This window comes from Oncorhynchus nerka, linkage group LG15 (assembly GCF_034236695.1).
Source record: "Oncorhynchus nerka isolate Pitt River linkage group LG15, Oner_Uvic_2.0, whole genome shotgun sequence".
Lineage (NCBI taxonomy): Eukaryota > Metazoa > Chordata > Actinopteri > Salmoniformes > Salmonidae > Oncorhynchus > Oncorhynchus nerka.
Window position 1 is genome coordinate 76,014,631 of NC_088410.1, and position 24,093 is coordinate 76,038,723.

The 24,093-nt window shown below is 44.5% G+C and overlaps 1 protein-coding gene across 1 annotated transcript in view; it reads left to right on the forward strand.

The window, feature by feature from the left end:
• The first annotated feature begins 919 nt into the window (after window positions 1-919).
• Window positions 920-24,093, forward strand: part of LOC115143738 (synaptoporin-like) — a 40,957-nt gene continuing 17,783 nt past the window's right edge. The window contains exons 1-2 of the mRNA XM_029684213.2: window positions 920-1,049; window positions 1,212-1,277. Coding sequence (XP_029540073.1) covers window positions 1,032-1,049; window positions 1,212-1,277 — 84 coding nt within the window. The 5' untranslated portion in view covers window positions 920-1,031. The remainder of the gene's footprint in view (window positions 1,050-1,211; window positions 1,278-24,093) is intronic.

Sequence of the window (24,093 nt, forward strand, 5' to 3'; positions counted from 1 at the left end):
AAGAAACTTTCAAAGTTCTTGAAATGTTCCGTATTGACTGACCTTCATGTATTAAAGTAATGATGGACTGTCGTTTATTTTAGCTTATTTGAGCTGATCTTGCCATAAAATGGACTTGGTCTTTTACCAAATAGGGCTATCTTCTGTATACCCCCCTACCTTGTCACAACACAACTGAATGGCTCAAACGCATTAAGAAGGAAAGCAATTCCACAAATTAACTTTTAAGAAGGCACACCTGTTAATTGAAATAAATTCCAGGTGACTACCTCATGAAGCTGGTTGAGATAATTCCAAGAGTGTGCAAAGCTGTCGTCAATGCAAAGGGTGGCTATTTGATGAATCTTAAATATAAAAAATATTTTGATTTGTTTAATACTTTTTTGGTTACTACATGATTCCATATGTGTTATTACATAGTTTTGATGTTTTCACTATTATTCTACAATGTAGAAAATAGTACAAATAAAGAAAAATCCTTGAATGAGGAGGTGTTCTAAAACTTTTGACGGTAGTGTATGTATTTTTTTTTACATAATACTTGTTTTCTTAAAACGGCATTGTTGGTTATAAGGGCTTGTAAAGTAAGCATTTCACTATAAGGTCTACCTACACCTGTTGTATTTGGCATATGTGACAAATACAATTGGATTTGATTTGAATGAGTAGGTGTGTCCAAACTTTTGACTGGTACTGTATATTTCTACTTATATGACCTTACAATGCGTGGTGCCTCGATCCAACATTAATGCACGAGGGATACAATCACATCCCCTCAACCATCTCCGACGTGGGGAGGAGAGGCCGTTACAATCGGCAAATGTGGACGCCATCGTTTATTTCCGTGAAGCCAATCCCAGTCTGTCTCTATGGTGTTTTATTTTTCAACAAGCCGAATAGAGCTCGGGTTTTTCCGTGCAGTAGCAATTAAAGCCGAGAGTCTTTTGCGCGAGGCACAGACATCAGTCGGTTTGGGTAGCACTGTAAAAATTGTTTACGTCTTACTAAACAGGTAGATAAGTATTTTGAAAATGGAATCAGCTAACCAGGTATGTTTATTGATTGTAAATGGTGTTTGGTCAGGTCTCAAAATAATGTGCGTTAAAAGGCCATTATTCAAATTTGTCAAATTCTATACTAATAGTTATGGCTATTTGATTAACAATATAGTTTTTGTTTCCATGTCATTGTTGTTGTCATTATTCCCTTAGCTCGTGTCTGTTGGAACGTTTCAAGTGCTTAAATTACCCCTTGGATTTATCCGCGTTTTGGAATGGGTAAGTTGAGTGTTTGCAGAAACACTTATTTGTTTTGTTTGAGTTAACTGAACGATAACATGTTTACAGTAGGAAGTCAATTTATTGATCCTATCTATTAGTGTCTGCCGATTTACAGCCTAGCTGTATACATTGCACAGTCGTATTTGCATTTGCTCACTGAACCCCTGTGCGCTTTCATAATTGCGTGTTTGTTTTGCTTACCTAAGCGGGCATGTTGTGTATTTGAGAGTAGCGTTAGGCTATCCTGTACGTTTTGTTTTCATTCATTTCCATTACTCTCAGGTGAAACTTTTTATTTTCATAATTGCGTTCTATGTCGTGTATAGTGATGTTCCACTTTCTCTGATGAAGAACCATCCCAGCGCATGTTCAATCAGCGTGTGAACAATTCGCTTTACATTGACCAAATGGTTCAAGTTTATGTAATGAATTGCTGCTCTATTACATAAGGCTAGTGTGGCTACTGTCTTCACTGGGAGGCTGGTCACTTTGGTTGTTTAGGTGTAACGGTTATTCACGGTGATATTTATGGGTCAGTCTAAAATAGCAGGCAGGTGATCCAAAACGTTCAGTCAGTCAGAGCTCGTTTGTGTGTGTGTGTGTGTGTGCGCGCGGGTGCGTGTGTGTGTGTGTGTGCGTGCGTGCTCTCATGGAACAAATTTCATCCTGTCACATATGGATAAACAGTAAAGGAAAAGCAGCACTCTAGTAGCTTTGATGCAGTAATGTATTGACCAACGTTTCAACAGCAAGCTGTCTTTATTAGGAGTTCACGTCAAAACACTGCAAGTCACTGGTATATATTTGGTTTCCATAATTCCATTGTAATCATGGGAGGCTGTGGCATTAAATAATTTGTCAATTTACAAATATCAACAATATAAAAGCATGAAGGGATATCAAATTATCATATGTCGCCTACAATTTAATTTCAATGTTATTTAGGCCTACTTATCTAAATTACAACAGTGACATGGCACAGGGGTCAGCTGTTGAATTGAAGTATTATTTGTTTTATATAACAGTAGGCAGTCATTGGTTGACTGATGTTTCAGTATATGGTGACTCTTTGCAGAACACACACACACACACACACACACACACACACACACACACACACAAACAGCTTGAAATTGGTGGCTTCTGGGGCAATGGCTGACAGAGATCTGAGCATGTAGTGGTGTCACAGTGACATGGAGATGATAGTTTCACTCTATGAGTGTGTAATGCAGAGGAATAGAGGAGGAAACAGCATCTTTCCCATCAGGAGCAGAGTGACACAGAGACAGCTAACCCATTGACACACTCGGATGCTCAGAGTGGTTAAATTGGTTCAGCTTAATTAGTATGAGTGGCCAGAGTCAGAAAAAAAGAGATGACCGAGATGTAAGTAAAACCAAGTAATCTTCAGTACCTTTACTATTACGGACTCTTATGAGCAGTTCATTCTGCACAACATTGAATCCTGAGAAGTGTGTGATAATCTATTACTCAAGTCATATGTCCAAATGTATTCAAAGATCATCAAAATAGGAAGAAGTTGAATTGTACTGAAGTGCATTATTATGCTTCTGAAAGCTATGAACGTATTTTTGCCCCAGATGATCCTTGTTTGCCAAGATAGGGCCCTCAGCAGTCAGTCAGTATTAGGTTGCTAAGAGAAGGACAGAAGTATTTGCTTTCATGGAGGACTTGTGAGGATGACCACACAATGTTTTATTTAACTAGGCAAGTCAGTTAAGAACAAATTCTTATTTACAATGACAGCCTACCCCAGCCAAACCCTAATCCAGATAATGCTGGGCCAATTGTGCACAACCCTGGGACTCCCAACAACAGCCGGTTGTGATACAGCCTGGAATTGAACCAGGGTCTGTAGTGATGACTCTAGTACTGAAATGCAGTGCCTTAGACTGCTGCGCCACTCAGAAGCCCTAGGGTACCAATCATGAGCCACATCTATTCGTGTTCTACCCAAAGTTGCAAAATAAATGCTGTGATCTATTTAATAAACACAAGAGACCAGCAAAATGGATAAAAGAGTGTGTTGGTATAGCAGGAACAGCGGCATCTAGTCATCAAAACCTGATACTTTCACACTACTTTATGGTAAATAATCATCTCCCATGCATTTCCAAAGCTGCAGCTCTGGCTCTCTGGCACGTTGTCAGTATGTGGCGGACAATTCTCCAAACACCTGTAAGCTTCCCATTCTCAAGTCATGCAGAAGCTGCGCTTTAAGATGTGCCCTAGCTCCTTGTTGTGTGTTCGTCTCTGTGTATGTGCGTGTGTCCGTGTGTCAGTGTATATGTAAGTGTAGTGCAGTGTTTTTTATGGATAAAAAAAAGGCTTAGGTGGTGGGGTTGGCCTGTTGTCGCGGCTGCATTTTAGAGGCCCCATCTTGGCGGTGTAGAGACATTTTTGCATTTTAAGGCAATTTCCTGCAATTCTACACATTTCTCCATGGAGATGAATCAAATCAAATCAAGATGAGAGACATTTGTGAAGTTTTAGATCTAATTCGATACAATTCTACACATTTTGCTGTGGAGCTGAAGTAAATGTTGCAATTTTAAAGATAATTTCCTGCAGTTCTATGTATTTTGCCATGGCTAATGCTGTTATTTGCTCAGACATAATAACAACATCAAAACTGCAAAATGTTCTAACATGGATTTGTATGGCTTGTCACATCAGATATCAGTATAGGATCTGTGACTTCCGTGTGACTGTGAAACTTGATACACCTGTCTCAGCTACTGTAGGTTTTTCTCAACAAGACAATTTATTATTGTTTTCATAGGGCAACATGTTGGTAAGGCTCAAGAAAACAGAACCATACGGAAGTTGGGCTTTCGCTGTTTTGGTTTCACAAATCACAAGCTTTGCACTTGGCATGCATTCCCACTCAAACCTGGCATGGCTAATCAACACCTGTTCAGAATGGCAATGCTACAAAGTTCATATGTCAAATTTTCATCTACTCTTTGAGATTGACCCCGGTCCACTGCCTCTTATAGAGCAGAGTAGAGTGGGAGAGAGGAGCCAAAAAGCCTCCATTGTTATGCAAATGAGGTAGTACTACAAAAGAGGAATTATCATTTCATATAATTTTTGCTTTTGAATGCCAGGGGATTGGTGAAAAGAGATGCAACTTCTCTAGGGAGAATGAATCTCCCCCTCTCTCTCTCTCTGCATGCGAGGCTTATCACCCGGGAAACACATGTGGGTACAATCACGTCCTTGTACTGACCACGTTGTGGTTTGGGTCTGTTTTTACTCCCCACAGCCTTCAATACTACAGTGACTGTACTGTTGGACTTGTTTTGATGACTACCTCCCTGGAAGATCATTTGCTGTTGGAGATATATCATTCCTATCTGAAGGATATTTGCATACAGAGCTGATGTAAAAAAAATAGTTCAAGCAACGCTCTGAGTTCAAGTTTACTAGATCCACAGAATGCAAATCCACTGACTTCCAGAGACAGTAGAGCTTGTAATAAGGCCCATGTATTTAGTATTGAGTATTTATTTAGGATCCCCATTAGCTGTTGCCAAGGGGTGCTGAGGGTGCTGCAGCACCCCCTGAAAAATACAAATATATAAACTTTTTTTTTAAATCACAAAAGTAGTGCACTGGGACTTTACTAGTCCTGTATTAGTGGACCTATATAGTCTTCTGTAGCATATCTTTGTTTATTGCATAAATTGTGCATTCATTGGATTGCAATGCAGGTGCGGTAAAATAAACCAGTCCAGTTTAATGAATTACAGTGTAGGCTAATCCAAGTGTAGGCTACGACACAATGTAAATGGAGAAGAAGGCTAAAACGTGGTCAGCGACAGATCAATGTTAGGAAGTCTCCCGGTGAAAGGAGGAGTTGTTTATGGTGCTGTCATTCAAGGTCCTTTATTTACCCTGTTCGTAATGAGCAAGTGACAAGTGGCATTTTGGATTCTGCTCAGATGGATGAAGCCAGCAGGGAACACATGCAGCATACAGACAGCATCACGGCTACAGCCCTACTACAGATCTTACTTGCAGTGGTGTAGTGCCTATTTTTTAGATGAGGGAGCGCACAAAATATGTAAGTGACGTCATCATTTCCTCAATCAAAGTTTCTACCAACAGTAGCCTATTGAATAGCCTATCATGGCTCTCCAACCCTGTTCCTGGAGTGCTACCGTCCTGTAGGTGTCACGTATACTCCCTCTGGCTGATTATCCCACACACCTGTCACCATCGTCTTGCGCACCTGCGCCTCATGACACTCACCTGAACTCCATCACCTCCTTGATTATCTTTACTCTATCTGTCACTACCCTTGGCTCATTCCTCAGGTGTTATTGACTTTGTTTCATGTCGGTGCATTGTTTGTGTATCGTGTTTATTGTTTTGTTTCTTTACTAAAACACTCACTCCCTGTACTTGCTTCCCGACTCTCAGCGCACTCGTTACAGTAGGGTTTCAGACTAACCCGATTCATCTTATAAACCAGCTAATTATTTGAATCAGTTGCGCTCGATTAGTGTTAGAATGAAAACCTAAATGGTGGTAGCTCTCCAAGAACAAACAGGGTTGGAGAGCCCTGTTGTAGAAATGCCAAAAAGTAATCCTCCAATTAAAATGTTGCCTATGCCCACACATATTGTCTCAATAAAATGTAATATTTGCACCTGCATGCCAATCATTAGATTGATCTCAATCAGTTTCATAGGAATAGCCTATGCATTTCGATCTTCTTGAACTAATGTTTCGTGAGTTACTTAGAGCAGATGATAACAAACTATTAGCCTTGCTTGTATTTTGTTTCAATCAAAGCATACAGCGCATTCAGACTTTTTCCACATTTTGTTACATTGCAGCCTTATTTTACTCCTGTGGCATACAGCATCAGTATCGAATAGCCCCCGCGATATGCAACTTTTCAGGGAAGTTAGGAACCAATATAGACAGTCAGTTAGGAAAGCAAAGGCTAGCTTTTTCAAACAGAAATTTGCATCCTGTAGCACAAACTCCAAAAAGTTCTGGGACACTGTAAAGTCCATGGAGAATAAGAGCACCTCCTCCCAGCTGCCCACTGCACTAAGGCTAGGAAACACTGTCACCACCGATAAATCTATGATAATCAAGAATTTCAATAAGCATTTTTCTACGGATGGCCAAGCTTTCCACCTGGCTACGCCTACCCCAGTCAACAGCTCTGCACCCCCCACAGCAACTTGCCCAAGCCTCCCTCATTTCTCTTTCACCCAAATCCAGATAGCTGATGTTCTGAAATAGCTGCAAAATTAGGACCCCTACAAATCAGATAGGCTAGACAATCTGGACTCTCTCTTTCTAAAATTATCCACCACAATTGTTGCAACCCCTATTACTAGCCTGCTCAACCTCTCTTTCTGAGATCCCCAAAGATTGGAAAGCTGCCGTGGTCATCCCCCTTTTCAAAGGACAATACACTCTAGACCCAAACTGTTACAGACCTATCTCTATCCTACTCTGCCTTTCCAAGGTCTTCGAAAGCCAAGTTAACAAACAGATCACCGACCATTTCGAATCCCACCGTACCTTCTCTGCTATGCAATCTGGTTTCCGAGCTGGTCATGGGTGCACCTCAGCCACGCTCAAGGCCCTAAACGATATCATAACCTCCATCGATAAAAGATAATACTGTGCAGCCGTATTCATCGACCTGGCCAAGGCTTTCGACTCTGTCAGTCACTGAATTCTTATCGGCAGACTCAATAGCCTTGGCTTCTCAAATGACTGCCTCGCCTGGTTCACCAACTACTTCTCAGATAGAGTTCAGTGTGTCAAATCGGAGAGCCTGTTGTCCGGACCCCTGGCAGTCTCTATGGGGGTGCCACAGGGTTCAATTACATTTACATTACATTTAAGTCATTTAGCAGACGCTCTTATCCAGAGCGACTTACAAATTGGTGCATTCACCTTATGACATCCAGTGGAACAGTAGTGCATCTAAATCTTTTAAGGGGGGTGAGAGGGATTACTTTATCCTATCCTAGGTATTCCTTAAAGAGGTGGGGTTTCAGGTGTCTCCGGAAGGTGGTGATTGACTCCGCTGTCCTGGCGTCGTGAGGGAGTTTGTTCCACCATTGGTGGGCCAGAGCAGCGAACAGTTTTGACTGGGCTGAGCGGGAACTGTACTTCCTCAGTGGTAGGGAGGCGAGCAGGCCAGAGGTGGATGAACGCAGTGCCCTTGTTTGGGTGTAGGGCCTGATCAGAGCCTGGAGGTACTGAGGTGCCGTTCCCCTCACAGCTCCGTAGGCAAGCACCATGGTCTTGTAGCGGATGCGAGCTTCAACTGGAAGCCAGTGGAGAGAGCGGAGGAGCGGGGTGACGTGAGAGAACTTGGGAAGGTTGAACACCAGACAGGCTGCGGCGTTCTGGATGAGTTGTAGGGGTTTAATGGCACAGGCAGGGAGCCCAGCCAACAGTGAGTTGCAGTAATCCAGACGGGAGATGACAAGTGCCTGGATTAGGACCTGCGCCGCTTCCTGTGTGAGGCAGGGTCGTACTCTGCGGATGTTGTAGAGCATGAACCTACAGGAACGGGCCACCGCCTTGATGTTAGTTGAGAACGACAGGGTGTTGTCCAGGATCACGCCAAGGTTCTTAGCGCTCTGGGAGGAGGACACAATGGAGTTGTCAACCGTGATGGCGAGATCATGGAACGGGCAGTCCTTCCCGGGAGGAAGAGCAGCTCCGTCTTGCCGAGGTTCAGCTTGAGGTGGTGATCCGTCATCCACACTGATATGTCTGCCAGACATGCAGAGATGCGATTCGCCACCTGGTCATCAGAAGGGGAAAAGGAGAAGATTAATTGTGTGTCGTCTGCATAGCAATGATAGGAGAGACCATGTGAGGTTATGACAGAGCCAAGTGACTTGGTGTATAGCGAGAATAGGAGAGGGCCTAGAACAGAGCCCTGGGGGACACCAGTGGTGAGAGCACGTGGTGTGGAGACGGATTCTCGCCACGCCACCTGGTAGGAGCGACCTGTCAGGTAGGACGCAATCCAAGCGTGGGCCGCGCCGGAGATGCCCAACTCGGAGAGGGTGGAGAGGAGGATCTGATGGTTCACAGTGTCGAAGGCAGCTGATAGGTCTAGAAGGATGAGAGCAGAGGAGAGAGAGTTAGCTTTAGCAGTGCGGAGCGCCTCCATGATACAGAGAAGAGCAGTCTCAGTTGAATGACTAGTCTTGAAACCTGACTGATTTGGATCAAGAAGGTCATTCTGAGAGAGATAGCGGGAGAGCTGGCCAAGGACGGCACGTTCAAGAGTTTTGGAGAGAAAAGAAAGAAGGGATACTGGTCTGTAGTTGTTGACATCGGAGGGATCGAGTGTAGTTTTTTTCAGAAGGGGTGCAACTCTCGCTCTCTTGAAGACGGAAGGGACGTAGCCAGCGGTCAGGGATGAGTTGATGAGCGAGGTGAGGTAAGGGAGAAGGTCTCCGGAAATGGTCTGGAGAAGAGAGGAGGGGATAGGGTCAAGCGGGCAGGTTGTTGGGCGGCCGGCCGTCACAAGACGCGAGATTTCATCTGGAGAGAGGGGGAAGAAAGAGGTCAGAGCATAGGGTAGGGCAGTGTGAGCAGAACCAGCGGTGTCGTTTGACTTAGCAAACGAGGATCGGATGTCGTCGAGGGGGAGGAGGATTCAGGAGGGAGGAGAAGGTGGCAAAGAGCTTCCTAGGGTTAGAGGCAGATGCTTGGAATTTAGAGTGGTAGAAAGTGGCTTTAGCAGCAGAGAGAGAAGAGGAAAATGTAGAGAGGAGGGAGTGAAAGGATGCCAGGTCCGCAGGGAGGCGAGTTTTCCTCCATTTCCGCTCGGCTGCCCGGAGCCCTGTTCTGTGAGCTCGCAATGAGTCGTCGAGCCACGGAGCGGGAGGGGAGGACCGAGCCGGCCTGGAGGATAGGGGACATAGAGAGTCAAAGGATGCAGAAAGGGAGGAGAGGAGGGTTGAGGAGGCAGAATCAGGAGATAGGTTGGAGAAGGTTTGAGCAGAGGGAAGAGATGATAGGATGGAAGAGGAGAGAGTAGCGGTGGAGAGAGAGCGAAGGTTGGGACGGCGCGATACCATCCGAGTAGGGGCAGTGTGGGAAGTGTTGGATGAGAGCGAGAGGGAAAAGGATACAGGGTAGTGGTCGGAGACTTGGAGGGGAGTTGCAATGAGGTTAGTGGAAGAACAGCATCTAGTAAAGATGAGGTCGAGCGTATTTCCTGCCTTGTGAGTAGGGGGGGAAGGTGAGAGGGTGAGGTCAAAAGAGGAGAGGAGTGGAAAGAAGGAGGCAGAGAGGAATGAGTCAAAGGTAGACGTGGGGAGGTTAAAGTCGCCCAGAACTGTGAGAGGTGAGCCGTCCTCAGGAAAGGAGCTTATCAAGGCATCAAGCTCATTGATGAACTCTCCGAGGGAACCTGGAGGGCGATAAATGATAAGGATGTTAAGCTTGAAAGGGCTGGTAACTGTGACAGCATGGAATTCAAAGGAGGCGATAGACAGATGGGTAAGGGGAGAAAGAGAGAATGACCACTTGGGAGAGATGAGGATCCCGGTGCCACCACCCCGCTGACCAGAAGCTCTCGGGGTGTGCGAGAACACGTGGGCAGATGAAGAGAGAGCAGTAGGAGTAGCAGTGTTGTCTGTGGTGATCCATGTTTCCGTCAGTGCCAAGAAGTCGAGGGACTGGAGGGAGGCATAGGCTGAGATGAACTCTGCCTTGTTGGCCGCAGATCGGCAGTTCCAGAGGCTACCGGAGACCTGGAACTCCACGTGGGTCGTGCGCGCTGGGACCACCAGATTAGGGTGGCCGCGGCCACGCGGTGTGGAGCGTTTGTATGGTCTGTGCAGAGAGGAGAGAACAGGGATAGACAGACACATAGTTGACAGGCTACACAAGAGGCTACGCTAATGCAAAGGAGATTGAATGACAAGTGGACTACACGTCTCGAGTGTTCAGAAAGTTAAGCTTACGTAGCAAGAATCTTATTGACTAAAATGATTAAAATGATACAGTACTGCTGAAGTAGGCTAGCTGGCAGTGGCTGCGTTGTTGACTATGTAGGCTAGCTGGCAGTGGCTGCGTTGTTGACACTACACTAATCAAGTCGTTCCGTTGAGTGTAATAGTTTCTACTGTGCTGCTATTCAGGGCTAGCTGGCTAGCTAGCAGTGTTGATTACGTTACATTGCGTTAAAAGAACGACAATAGCTGGCTAGCTAACCTAGGAAATCGCTCTAGACTACACAATTATCTTTGATACAAAGACGGCTATGTAGTTAGCTATGTAGCTAGCTACGATCAAACAAATCAAGCCGTTGTACTGTAATGAAATGAAATGAAAATGTGATACTACCTGTGGAGCGAAGCGAAATGCGACCGGGTTGTTGAGTGCGGAAGTTCTGTTCGGTAGACGTTGGCTAGCTGTTGGCTAGCTAGCAGTGTCTCCTACGTTAAGGACGACAAATAGCTGGCTAGCTAACCTCGGTAAATTAAGATAATCACTCTAAAACTACACACTCTAAACTACACAATTATCTTGGATACGAAGACAGCAAAGACAACTATGTAGCTAGCTAACACTACACTAATCAAGTCGTTCAGTTGAGTGTAATAGTTGTGCTGCTAATCGGTAGACGGTGGACGTTAGCTAGCTGGCTAGCTGCTGGGCAGATAGTAGTGTAGACTGCGTTAGGACGACGAAATACGATAATTACGCAATTATCTATGATACAAAGACGGCTATGTAGCTAGCTAAGAAGAAATTGCTAAGATTAGACAAATCAAACCGTTGTACTATAATGAAATGTAATGAAATGTAATACTACCTGCGGACCGAGTGCGGATGCGACCGCTCGCTCCAACCCGGAAGTTCTTAACGATTCTCGGGCCGACTCTTTTCTCTGTATATGATGTCGCTCTTGCTGCTGGTGATTCTCTGATCCATCTCTACGCAGACGACACCATTCTGTATATATCTGTCCCTTTTTTGGACACTGTGCTAACAAACCTCCAAATGTGCTTCAACACCATATAACCCTCCGTCCATGGTCTGCAACTGCTTTTAAATGCTAGTAAAACTGAGTGCATGCTCTTCAACCGATTGCTGCCCGCATCCTCCCGCCCAACAAACATTACTACTCTGGACGGTTCTGACCTAGAATACGTGGACAACTACAAATACCTAGCTGTCAAATACCTAGCTGTTAGACTGTAAACTCTCCTTCCAGACTCACATTAAGCATCTCCAATCCAAAATTAAATCTAGAATCGGCTTCCTATTTCGCAACAAAGCCTCCTTCACTCAATCCGCCAAACATACCCTCGTAAAACTGACTATCCTACCGATCCTTGACTTTAGCGATGTCATTTACAAAATAGCCCCCAACACTCTACTCAGCAAACTGGATGTAGTCTATCACAGTGTCATCCGTTTTATCACGAAAGCCCTATATACTACCCACCACTGCGACCAGTATGCTCTCGTTGGCTGGCACTCACTACATATCCGTTGCCAAACCCACAGGCTCCAGGTCTTTGCTAGGTAAAGCCCCGCCTTATCTCAGCTCACTGGTCACCATAGCAACACCCACACATAGCACGCGCTCCAGCAGGTACATTGCACTGGTCATCCCCAAAGCCAACACTTCCTTTGGCCGCCTTTCCTTCCAGTTCTATGCTGCCAATGATTGCAAAAATCACTGAAGCTGGAGTCTTACATCTCCCTCTAACTGTAAGCCACAGCTGTCAGAGCAGCTTACAGATCATTGCACCTGTACATAGCCCATCTGTAAATAACCCACCCAACTACCTCATCCCTATATTGTTTTTTTTCTCCTTTGGCACCCCAGTATCTCTACTTGCACATTCATCTTCTGCACATCTATCACTCCAGTGTTTAATTGCTATATTGTAATTATTTTGCCACTGTGGCCTATTTATTGCCTTACCTCCCTAATCTTACTTCATTTGCACACACTGTACAGTGGGGCAAAAAAAGTTTTTAGTCAGCCACCAGTTGTGCAAGTTCTCCCACTTAAAAAGATGAGAGAGGCCTGTAATTTTCATCATAGGTACACTTCAACTATGAAAGACAAAACAAGAAAAGAAAATCCAGAAAATCACATTGTAGGATTTTTAATGAATTTATTTGCAAATTATGGTGGAAAATAAGTATTTGGTCACCTACAATCAAGCAAGAGTTCAGGCTCTCACAGACCTGTAACTTCTTCTTTAAGAGGCTCCTCTGTCCCCCACTCGTTACCTGTATTAATGGCAACTGTTTGAACTTGTTATCAGTATAAAAGACACCTGTCCACAACCTCAAACAGTCACACTCCAAACTCCACTATGGCCAAGACCAAAGAGCAGTCAAAGGACACCAGAAACAAAATTGTAGACCTGCACCAGGCTGGGAAGACTGAATCTGCAATAGGTAAGCAGCTTGATTTGAAGAAATCAACTGTGGGAGCAATTATTAGGAAATGGAAGACATACAAGACCACTGATAATCTCCCTCGATCTGAGGCTCCACGCAAGATCTCACCTGGTGGGACCTAGTGAATGACCTGCAGAGAGCTGGGACCAAAGTAACAAAGCCTACCATCAGTAACACACTACGCCGCCAGGGACTCAAATCCTGCAGTGCCAGACATGTCCCCCTGCTTAAGCCAGTACATGTCCAGGCCCGTCTGAAGTTTGCTAGAGAGCATTTGGATGATCCAGAAAAAGATTGGGAGAATGTCATATGTTCAGATGAAACCAAAATATAACTTTTTGGTAAAAACTCAACTCGTCGTGTTTGGAGGACAAAGAATGCTGAGTTGCATCCAAAGAACACCATACCTACTGTGAAGCATGGGGGTGGAAACATCATGCTTTGGAGCTGTTTTTCTGCAAAGGGGCCAGGACGACTGATCCGTGTAAAGGAAAGAATGAATGGGGCCATGTATCGTGAGATTTTGAGTGAAAACCTCCTTCCATCAGCAAGGGCATTGAAGATGAAACGTTGCTGGGTCTTTCAGCATGACAATGATCCCAAACACACCGCCTAGGCAACGAAGGAGTGGCTTCATAAGAAGCATTTCAAGGTCCTGGAGTGGCATAGCCAGTCTCCAGATCTCAACCCCATAGAAAATTATTGGAGGGAGTTGAAAGTCTGTGTTGCCCAGCAACAGCCCCAAAACATCACTGCTCTAGAGGAGATCTGCATGGAGTAATGGGCCAAAATACCAGCAACAGTGTGTGAAGACCTTGTGAAGACTTACAGAAAACGTTTGACATCTGTCATTGCCAACAAAGGGTATATTCCAAAGTACTGAGCAAATACTTATTTTCCACCATAATTTGCAAATCTGTCTGTCTGTCTGTCTGTCTGTCTGTCTGTCTGTCTGTCTGTCTGTCTGTCTGTGGGCGGGCGGGCTGGCTGGCGTATACGTGTGTGTGTGTCTCCACAGTCCGCATGTGATGTGGATGGAGTTTTACGCTGTAACTTAGTTCTGCTAATGCTAACCCATCATGTCAGAGGGGAGCTCACGTCTCTGGTTTCATCTCGGTCTGTGAGTCAGGCAGGAGAAGGTTGGCCTGTCCCTTCCTTTTTGTTGGCACAGCCTCTCGTCGAAGCGAGGAGCAGAGATCATGCCCAATGCCATTCTTCTCAACATCGATCAGCGAGTGAAACCCTACAAGGGAAAGGTTGGCGAGTGTAGTCTAATGGTCTGGAGTAGAAATTATGCACCAATATTGAATTTTTAAAGCCTGTTTTATTAAATGAAGTCCCTTTAATATAAACCACATGGGCTGAATTTACACAGGCAGTCAAAGTCTGATATATTTGTTTTACTAATTGGTCTTTTGACCAATCAGATCAGCTCTGAAAAAGATCTGATGTGAAAAGTTCGGATGTGATTGGTCAAATTCAATAAAAACATTTTTTTGGTATGAATAAAGACTTGCTAAAATGCAAAAGATCTGCAAATTTGCCATGTGGCCCTTTTCCGTCTTCTAGGAAGATTTTAACCCACCACCCCAAACATTTTCCCAAGTTTTCACCGTCATTGTAAAGCCCTAGTTCTTTTGTTGCTTTGATTAAATAATTTCTGAAGATGATTATTTATTTAATGTGATTAGTGATTCATTTACGTTTGTTCCTCAGGTCAACCCTGTTACGTGAACGGAACTCTTGTTTTAATATAGTGAAGCTGTTCTTTAAAAAAAACTTTTCAGAAGACACATCGAACATCTATTAGTCAAATCATAGTGTTAAAGCAGGTGAGCTTTTTTTCTGGTGGAAAACTGTGTGTCAAGCATAGCACGTCAGCACTGTTACCCATAGATAGATAGGCAGGATTTTCTTTTTTTTACAATTGAATGTTTTTGTGACGCTTGCATTCAATTGCCCCTCCCTGTTGCCTCCATTCTCCCATCACAAAGGAATTTATGGCTGATTTAAGATAAAATTGTCAACCCTGTTACTTTATTTGGCACTTACTATAGTAAGTGAAAACATGTTTTTTTATGCTCTTTACGCTCTTTATAACAGAATGTTTTAATTAGGTGAAATAAATATTTTTTTTTACATTTTTTAAATAAAAATTACACTACCCAAAAAGCACTCTATTTGTGGAATGTTTGTAGCTCTGTAACATCATATACCATTGTGTTAAAAGCAAATAGTATTAACAGCCTCATCAAGGTGAACACCCACTGGACACCCACTGGTTGAATCAACGTTGGTTCCACTTCATTTTAATGAAATTTCATTGAACCAACGTAAAATAGACATTGAATTGACATCTGGGTCCAGTTGGCATATACTTTAGGTGTGAACACCACACTTTTGTGTCTCATCTCTTTAGTAAAGAGAGAATTTGACATGCCCAGTAATATGAATGTAAAGTGTCATTCTGCTAAAAGTGTCCACTCTTACATATAATACAATTACTGGAACTCTCACTCATAGGTTTTTGCACAAATATTAACTTTCACATACACACACACAAATCACTGCTGTTGTCTTTCATTTACAATCTGTAGAAACTATGAGAATAGAAAGGTTCAGAACTTGTAAGGGTTCTCGTCCTCCTCTTCTGAGGAGGAGTAGCGAGAAGGATCGGAGGACCAATGCGCAGGGTGGTAAGTGTCCATAATGTTTTTTAATAAAGACAATAGAACACTCGAACAAAACAACAAACGATGACGTGAAAATTCAAAACCGAAAACAGTATCGTGTGGACCAAACACTCACATGGAAAACAAACACCCACAACCCAAAAGTGAAACCCAGGCTACCTAAGTATGATTCTCAATCAGGGACAAAAAATTGACAGCTGCCTCTGATTGAGAACCATACTAGGCCGAACTCAAAAACCAACATAGAAAAACAAACATAGACTGCCCACCCAACTCACGCCCTGACCATACTAAAACAAAGATATAATAACAGAACTAAGGTCAGAACGTGACAGAACTTTTGTGAAACATCAAAGCACAGTTGAAAAATATATTGCAAATAGAAGACAAAAATAGATGGTGTTAAGAGATAGATGGGAGGGGTTGAGTGGGGGGGGTGCAAAATATACTGTGCCCGTAAAATGTATATGGGTTCAGAACTTGTGAAACAACACAGTTAGAAATATATGGCAAATATAAATCAAACTGGATGGTCTTCAGAGATAGATGGGAGGGGTTGACGGTAGCTGAAGGATGACTATTGTAAAATTGTAAAATGCTATTGTAAAATACATTGTGTCATTAAAATGAATATATTATGTATAAGCTGGAATTAGAAGCCTACATTTTGGGGAGGGGGGGTAGGGTTAGGGGAAAATAATAAAGGAAAATATATTTAAAAAATATATATTATTACTGTGTATATATGTTTACAAAAAAAATAACTATGCTGTCCTACCATCCACACACACTAAACACTGTACCACTGCCGGGTGGTGTATGCATACTAACACACACACACACACACACACACACACACACACACACACACACACACACACACAGTCGTAACATTTCCTTGTTGTGTGGCCGAGGCTGACTAACTGCTGTGACAATGACTGCAGGGCAGGGGATGGGCTCCAGCTAGGTCACCTGACCAAGTAGCCATGGAAACCCCACGAGGAGAAGAGGAGCATGAAGAAGCACTGTTATAAAATAAATTGAGATTTGCTGCTTGCTTGTGGTCAGTCATGCTTGCAGAAATATGAGAGGAGAGGAGAGGAGAGGAGAGGAGAGGAGAGGAGAGGAGAGGAGAGGAGAGGAGAGAGAGGAGAGGAGAGGAGAGGAGAGGAGAGGAGAGATGCATGGGTTAAGCAGGGCACAAAGCATTCACCATGTAGCACAATCAACTTCCATGATAACTTGATTCTACCATAATGTCTTGATCAGATTGTTTTCACAGTGTATGTTGGGCTAGTTATGTCACTGAATCACTTTGAAGTACAGTATTGCATATCTGAGATTGGCCTCTTTTACGGCTAAATGGGTATAAATAAGAGGACTATGAACAAAAAGGACCTCATTGAAAATGGAGGCTCACCATGGTCCAGACCATTTAAAGGCAGAAAAAATAATTTTTCCAAAACAGATCTGTTTGTAGCTTTCTACATTGGGCATTTGTCTTTGATTAAGCGCAAGCGTAAATGTGATTTAGTTTATTCTCCCTGTTGTCTCTGATAGTTTTTGAAAGACGGTTGCTGTTTTATTTTGTAACTAGCTAGCTTAAAATTGCTCATGTTACCACACTGACGGACCATGTAGGAGGAAACGGCATTGTAGATAATGCTTCCACTCGAGTGGAGGAGAAGGGATATTTTTATCACACACAGACACACACACACAGACACAGACACAGTATCACTGGAGACAGGCACAGCATGGAAACACGTGTGGGGGGAAAGCCCTTGATCGGTAGTGTTGTTTGTACTTTCTTCAGAGGCTATGCTTTATCATCACATACTCATATAGACACTTACCAAACACAACAGCTTGAGTGTGTTACACTGAAGTGTGCTGTAACAGTAGGCGAGAGGTGCTGTAGCAAGGATCATGTCCCTGTTTGGTTCTTCTAAGCCCAGTGGTAATAATGTTGTAATAGCTGGGTTCCTGGCTCTCAGGGTGGTTGTGTAGACCCTTTATATGACTATTGTAATGGTGGTTTAAAACATTTAATGGGCTGCAGACATGGTCTTCTCTTTCCCTCTCCTCTTGATAAAGACTGTACCAGATTTCTGCAGTTGTAGAGAGAAGATTTCAGGCTTTTGGTTCCCCAAGTGGGTACTTCATGCTGCGACGCCTACGTCTTGAATAGAGCAGGTGGATAGCAGCGTCTACGGTGCCTGAGGGAACATAAGTGTTGCTGATGAATGCTGTGCTGAGGCTCCTCAGTGAGACTGACTGAATACACAGTGTCCTTAGCATGATCTCCATCTTTACTCTGCACTTGATCCCTCTCCATCTACCACTTCCTTGTTTGCCAACCCCCACACTCCTTCTTACGCTCACTCGCTCTCTCCTCAGTTCTCACCATTTCACTTTCACTTCTCCTTGTTTTCTGTTTTCTCCCTTTCGTTCTTCATTCTCGTTGAGTCCATCCCAGCTCTCATCCCAGCCCTCATTATAATTGATATATCTCATGTATGTTTTCATGGGGGTGTTGTGTGTATGTGTAACTAACTGTGGTGATCTGTGAGGATAGAATTTCCGCTAGAAGGACAAAAACATAATCATTCCCCAGCCCTTGTCCTAGCCTCATCCTAGCTTTTTTTCCCCAGTTTTCTCCCAGTCTCCATCCTAGCCCTCATCCCAGCTTCTCTCCCAGGCCTCATCCCTCCCCCAGGAGCCCAGCTGGGAGAGGCAGATAAACACACAGGGGTGCGGGGCTTAGCACACACTCCCCTTCACAATGCCACGCTCTCCTGTTCAAAGGCCTCCACTATAAACGAGAGGGGTAAACATAGGGAATGGAGGCGGCTGCAGGAAAGGGAGGGAGGGAGGGAGGGAGGGAGGGGGAGAGAGAGAGGGAGAGAGAGGGAGAGAGAGGGAGAGGGAGAGAGAGTAATGTGATGTTATGTTGGAATTGCGCTCTCTCTCGCTCTTTCTCTCTGTCTCTCCCTCTCTCAGTTGTGTTTGTGTGTGTAAATGTAAAATGTGTATGCGTGTGCGTGTGTGCGTGCATGTTGCTTTTTATAATCCCCTTATCCCTCTCAACCAAAACAGTGTGATGTGAGCGTTAAATGCAATATCATACTTAAAAGCACTGAATATATTTGCTTATGCCCTCCTGCTGTGTTTCTTTGTGCTTGAGATTAGGAAATGAGAAGAGACTGACAGTATACTTGGGGTAATGGGGTGTTAAGAGAAGGGAGAGACCCTGACCCAGTATAGTGTAGCTGTGCTCTGGAATGGCCTCTCCTAGCCTAGCATCCTGCTCTGCTATGCTGGACAGTCTGTGCTCCACTGATGCCATGCCACCCCAGGGAGAATCCAAATTGCGTCACAGCAGCAAGCACACATATGGGGTCACTGTACTGTCATGGAGAGGACAGAGAGCAGGGCTGCCGTGGTCAGGACAGAGAGCAGGGCTGCCGTGGTCAGGACAGAGAGCAGGGCTGCCGTGGTCAGGACAGAGAGCAGGGCTCCCGTGGTCAGGACAGAGAGCAGGGCTGCCGTGGTCAGGACAGAGAGCAGGGCTGCCGTGGTCAGGACAGAGAGCAGGGCTGCCGTGGTCAGGACAGAGAGCAGGGCTGCCGTGGTCAGGACAGAGAGCAGGGCTGCCGTGGTCAGGACAGAGAGCAGGGCTGCCGTGGTCAGGACAGAGAGCAGGGCTGCCGTGGTCAGGACAGAGAGCAGGGCTGCCGTAGTCAGGACAGAGAGCAGGGCTGCCGTGGTCAGGACAGAGAGCAGGGCTGCCGTAGTCAGGACAGAGCACAGGGCTATGGGATGGCCTGACTGGAGCTTTACCTTTATCCTGCTTTGATTCATGAAGGACAAGTTTGTGGAATTTGGATGTCTTTTTTCATGATCCTAGTAATTGTGATTGGGTGATTGGGGGTTCTCTCACTCGCGCACACACGTACACACACATGCATATATACACGCACACACACACACACACGTGTGTGAGAGGTTGATGTCAGGACAACAACCTCTCCCTCAATGTGAGCAAGACAAAGGAGCTGATTGTGGACTATAGGAAAAGGAGGGCCGAACAGATCCGATTAACATCAACAGCCCTGAGAGTGGAGCGGGTTGAGAGTTTCAAGTTCCTTGGTGTCCACATCACCAACGAACTATCATGGTCCAAACACACCAAGACAGTTGTGAAGAGGACATGACAACACCTTTTCCCCCTCAGGAGACTGGCATGAGTCCCCAGATCCTCAAAAAGTTTGACATTTACACCATCGAGAGCATCCTGACCGGTTGCACCACCGCCTGGTATTGCAAATGCTCGGCATTTGATGACCGTAAGACGCTGCAGAGGGTAGTGCGTACGGCCCAGTACATCACTGGGGCCAAGCTTCCTGACATCCAGGAACTATATACTAGGCTGTGTCAGAGGAAGGCCCAAAAAATAGTCAAAGACTCCAATCACCCAAGTCACAGATTGATCTCTCTGCTACCGCACAGCAAATGGTACCGGAGTGCAAAGTCTAGGACCAAAAAGCTCCTTAACAGCTTCTACCCCCAAGCCGTAAGACTGCTGAACAATTAATCAAATAGCCACCCGGACTATTTACATTGACCCCCCCCCCCCTTTGTTTTTACACTGCTGCTACTCGCTGTTTATTATCTATGCATATTCACTTTACAAGTTACCCCGACTAGCCTGTACCCCTGCACATTGACTCGGTACCGGTATCCCCTGTTAACAAACCTCCAAATGAGCTTCAATGTCATACAGCACTCCTTCGTGGCCTGCAATTGCTTTTAAATGCTAGTAAAACTAAGTGCATGCTCTTCAACCGATTGCTGCCCGCACCCGCCCACCTGTCTAGCATCACTACTCTGGTCGGTTCTGACTTAGAATATGGGGACAACTACAAATACCTAAGTGTCTGGTTAGACTGTAAACTCTCCTACCAGACTCACATTAAGCATCTCCAATCCAAAATGAAATCTAGAATCGGCTTCCTATTTTGCAACAAAGCCTCCTTCACTCATGGTGCCAAACATACCCTCGTAAAACTGACTATCCTACCGATCCTTGACTTCGGCGATGTCATTTACAAAATAGCATCCAACACTCTACTCAGCAAACTGGATGTCGTCTATCACAGTGCCATCCGTTTTGTCACCAAAGGCACATATACTACCCACCACTGCGACCTGTATGCTCTCGTTGGCTGACCCTCACTACATATTCTTTGCCAAACCCACTGGCTACAGGTCATCTATAAGTCTTTGCTAGGTAAAGCCCCACCTTATCTCAGCTCACTGGTCACCATAGCAACACCCACCCGTAGCACACGCTCTAGCAGGTATATTTCACTGGTCATCCCCAAAGCCAACATTTCCTTTGGCCGCCTTTCCTTCCAGTTCTCTGCTGCCAATGACTGGAACGAATTACAATAATCACTGAAGCTGGAGTCTTATCCCTCTCTAACTGTAAGCATCAGCTGTCAGAGCAGCTTATCGATCACTGTACCTGTACACAGCCAATCTGTAAATAGCACACCCAACTACCTCAGTTGTTATTTATCCACTTGCTCTTTTGCACCACAGTATCACTACTTGCAAATCGTCATCTATCACGCCAGTGTTAACGCTAAATTGTGATTATTTTACCTATTTATTGCCTTACCTCCCTACTCTTCTACATTTGCACACACTGTACATCTATTTTTCTATTGTGTTATTGACTCTATGTTTGTGTATGTGTAACTCTGTGTTGTTGTTTTTGTCGCACAGCTTTGCTTTATCTTGGCCAGGTCACAGTTGTAAATGAGAAATTGTTCTCAACTGGCTTATCTGATTAAATAAAGGCGAAATCAAATTAAATAAATGTAGCCTCGTTCTTGTTATGTAATTTTCTTATGTAATTTTCTTGTGTTACTTTTTGATTATATATATATTTGTTTACTTTATTTTATTTAGTAAATATTTTCTTAACTCTATTTCTTGAACCACATTGTTGGTTAAGGGCTTATAAGTAAGCATTTCGCGGTAAGGTCTACTACACCTGTTCTATTTGGCAGATGTGACAAATAAAATGTGATTTGATTTGACATGCACACACACACTGTGTATATATGAAGCATTAGTTGCTGGATGGCTATGAGCAGCTCAGTTAATTAAAAGAAGGAGATGAGATTAGGCTGTCTCAGGCAGGGACCTAACCAGGAACACATTACTGGAAACCCTACTGAACTGTCCAGTGTACCTACTACGCCTCCAACCAGCTTTCCTCAATGTCCATTTACCACCACAAGGTGCACAGATCACCTGATAATAATGGCTGTGGTAGTGTACAGTATATGAGATGTTCAGTTATTATACATCAGTTCAAGCATGCATTTTTACTCTCGTTTGTAACAGTTTTGAATGCCTTGACCAATTTGATTTCCCAAGGTTATGTATGTCCTAGATATATCTTCATTCCAGACTTTTTCTTTTTTTTTCTACTGTATTATTGACTGTATGTTTTGTTCATTCCATGTGTAACTCTGTGTTGTTGTATGTGTCGAACTGCTATGCTTTATCTTGGCCAGGTCGCAGTTGCAAATGAGAACTTGTTCTCAACTAGCCTACCTGGTTAAATAAAGGTGAAAAAAAATCATAATAATAATAATGTAAAACAAATGCCATCCTTTGACAGCTGTCATCAAGGCAAAGGGTGGATACTTTGAAAAATATAAAATATATTTTGATTTGTTTAATACATTTTTGGTTACTACAAGATTCCATATGTGTTATTAACGGTTTTGATGTCTTCACTGTTATTCTACAATATAGAAAATAGTAAAAATAAAGAAAAACCCTTGAATGACTAGGTGTGTCCAAACTTTTGACTGTTACTGTATGTGTGTATGAATGTGTGCAGATGTGTGTGCATGTTTGCACTTGTGCATGTTTATATGTGACTCATATTCTGTAGTTGTGCACGTGTAAGTCAATGTTGATGCTCGTACCCAGATGAATGTGTGAGGTCAAGCTGCATAATCTGATAATGGCATACCAAATGTAATTAGCCCCTCCAGGAGTTGAATGCCATTGACATCAAGCTGTAACCTCGCCTCCTTTTGGTAAACTGGCCATCCAGCTGCCTGTAATGGCAGACTGGAGCTGCATACTACGTAGGTGTCAGCTCTGATTATGGTGATCATGGTTTTGAGGAGCCTGCAGGCAAAGAGCTTTATATGGAAAATGGGCTTGGAGAGACCACGATAGAGAAGAGGAAATGGTGTGTGCTGCTGACAGGCAGGGAGAGGGACTTGTAGCGGAAGTACTGCTGCTTCTCTTTTTACCTCTTGGGGGGACTCTACCTCTGTCATGGAGAAAGAAAGTATGTTTCGCTTCCAGTTAGTCAACTTCGGTACAACATACCATGGGGGAAGTTGCACTCTTACAACTTTGTTTGAAGGATCTACAATCACGCCTGACAAGGCCATGAAATCCGTGCCTCAAGGTGATAAGAGTAAGGCTTGGATTCATTTCTTCAATTATTCGACCACATTTGCATGAAGAGGAACGATTCACATTTACATTTACATTTAAGTCATTTAGCAGACGCTCTTATCCAGAGCGACTTACAAATTGGTGCATTCACCTTATGACATCCAGTGGAACAGCCACTTTACAATAGTGCATCTAAATCTTTTAAGGGGGGTGAGAAGGATTACTTTATCCTATCCTAGGTATTCCTTAAAGAGGTGGGGTTTCAGGTGTCTCCGGAAGGTGGTGATTGACTCCGCTGTCCTGGCGTCGTGAGGGAGTTTGTTCCACCATTGTGGGGCCAGAGCAGCGAACAGTTTTGACTGGGCTGAGCGGGAACTGTACTTCCTCAGTGGTAGGGAGGCGAGCAGGCCAGAGGTGGATGAACGCAGTGCCCTTGTTTGGGTGTAGGGCCTGATCAGAGCCTGGAGGTACTGAGGTGCCGTTCCCCTCACAGCTCCGTAGGCAAGCACCATGGTCTTGTAGCGGATGCGAGCTTCAACTGGAAGCCAGTGGAGAGAGCGGAGGAGCGGGGTGACGTGAGAGAACTTGGGAAGGTTGAACACCAGACGGGCTGCGGCGTTCTGGATGAGTTGTAGGGGTTTAATGGCACAGGCAGGGAGCCCAGCCAACAGCGAGTTGCAGTAATCCAGACGGGAGACGACAAGTGCCTGGATTAGGACCTGCGCCGCTTCCTGTGTGAGGCAGGGTCGTATTCTGCGGATGTTGTAGAGCATGAACCTACAGGAACGGGCCACCGCCTTGATGTTATTTGAGAACGACAGGGTGTTGTCCAGGATCACGCCAAGGTTCTTAGCGCTCTGGGAGGAGGACACAATGGAGTTGTCAACCGTGATGGCGAGATCATGGAACGGGCAGTCCTTCCCCGGGAGGAAGAGCAGCTCCGTCTTGCCGAGGTTCAGCTTGAGGTGGTGATCCGTCATCCACACTGATATGTCTGCCAGACATGCAGAGATGCGATTCGCCACCTGGTCATCAGAAGGGGGAAAAGAAGAAGATTAATTGTGTGTCGTCTGCATAGCAATGATAGTAGAGACCATGTGAGGTTATGACAGAGCCAAGTGACTTGGTGTATAGCGAGAATAGGAGAGGGCCTAGAACAG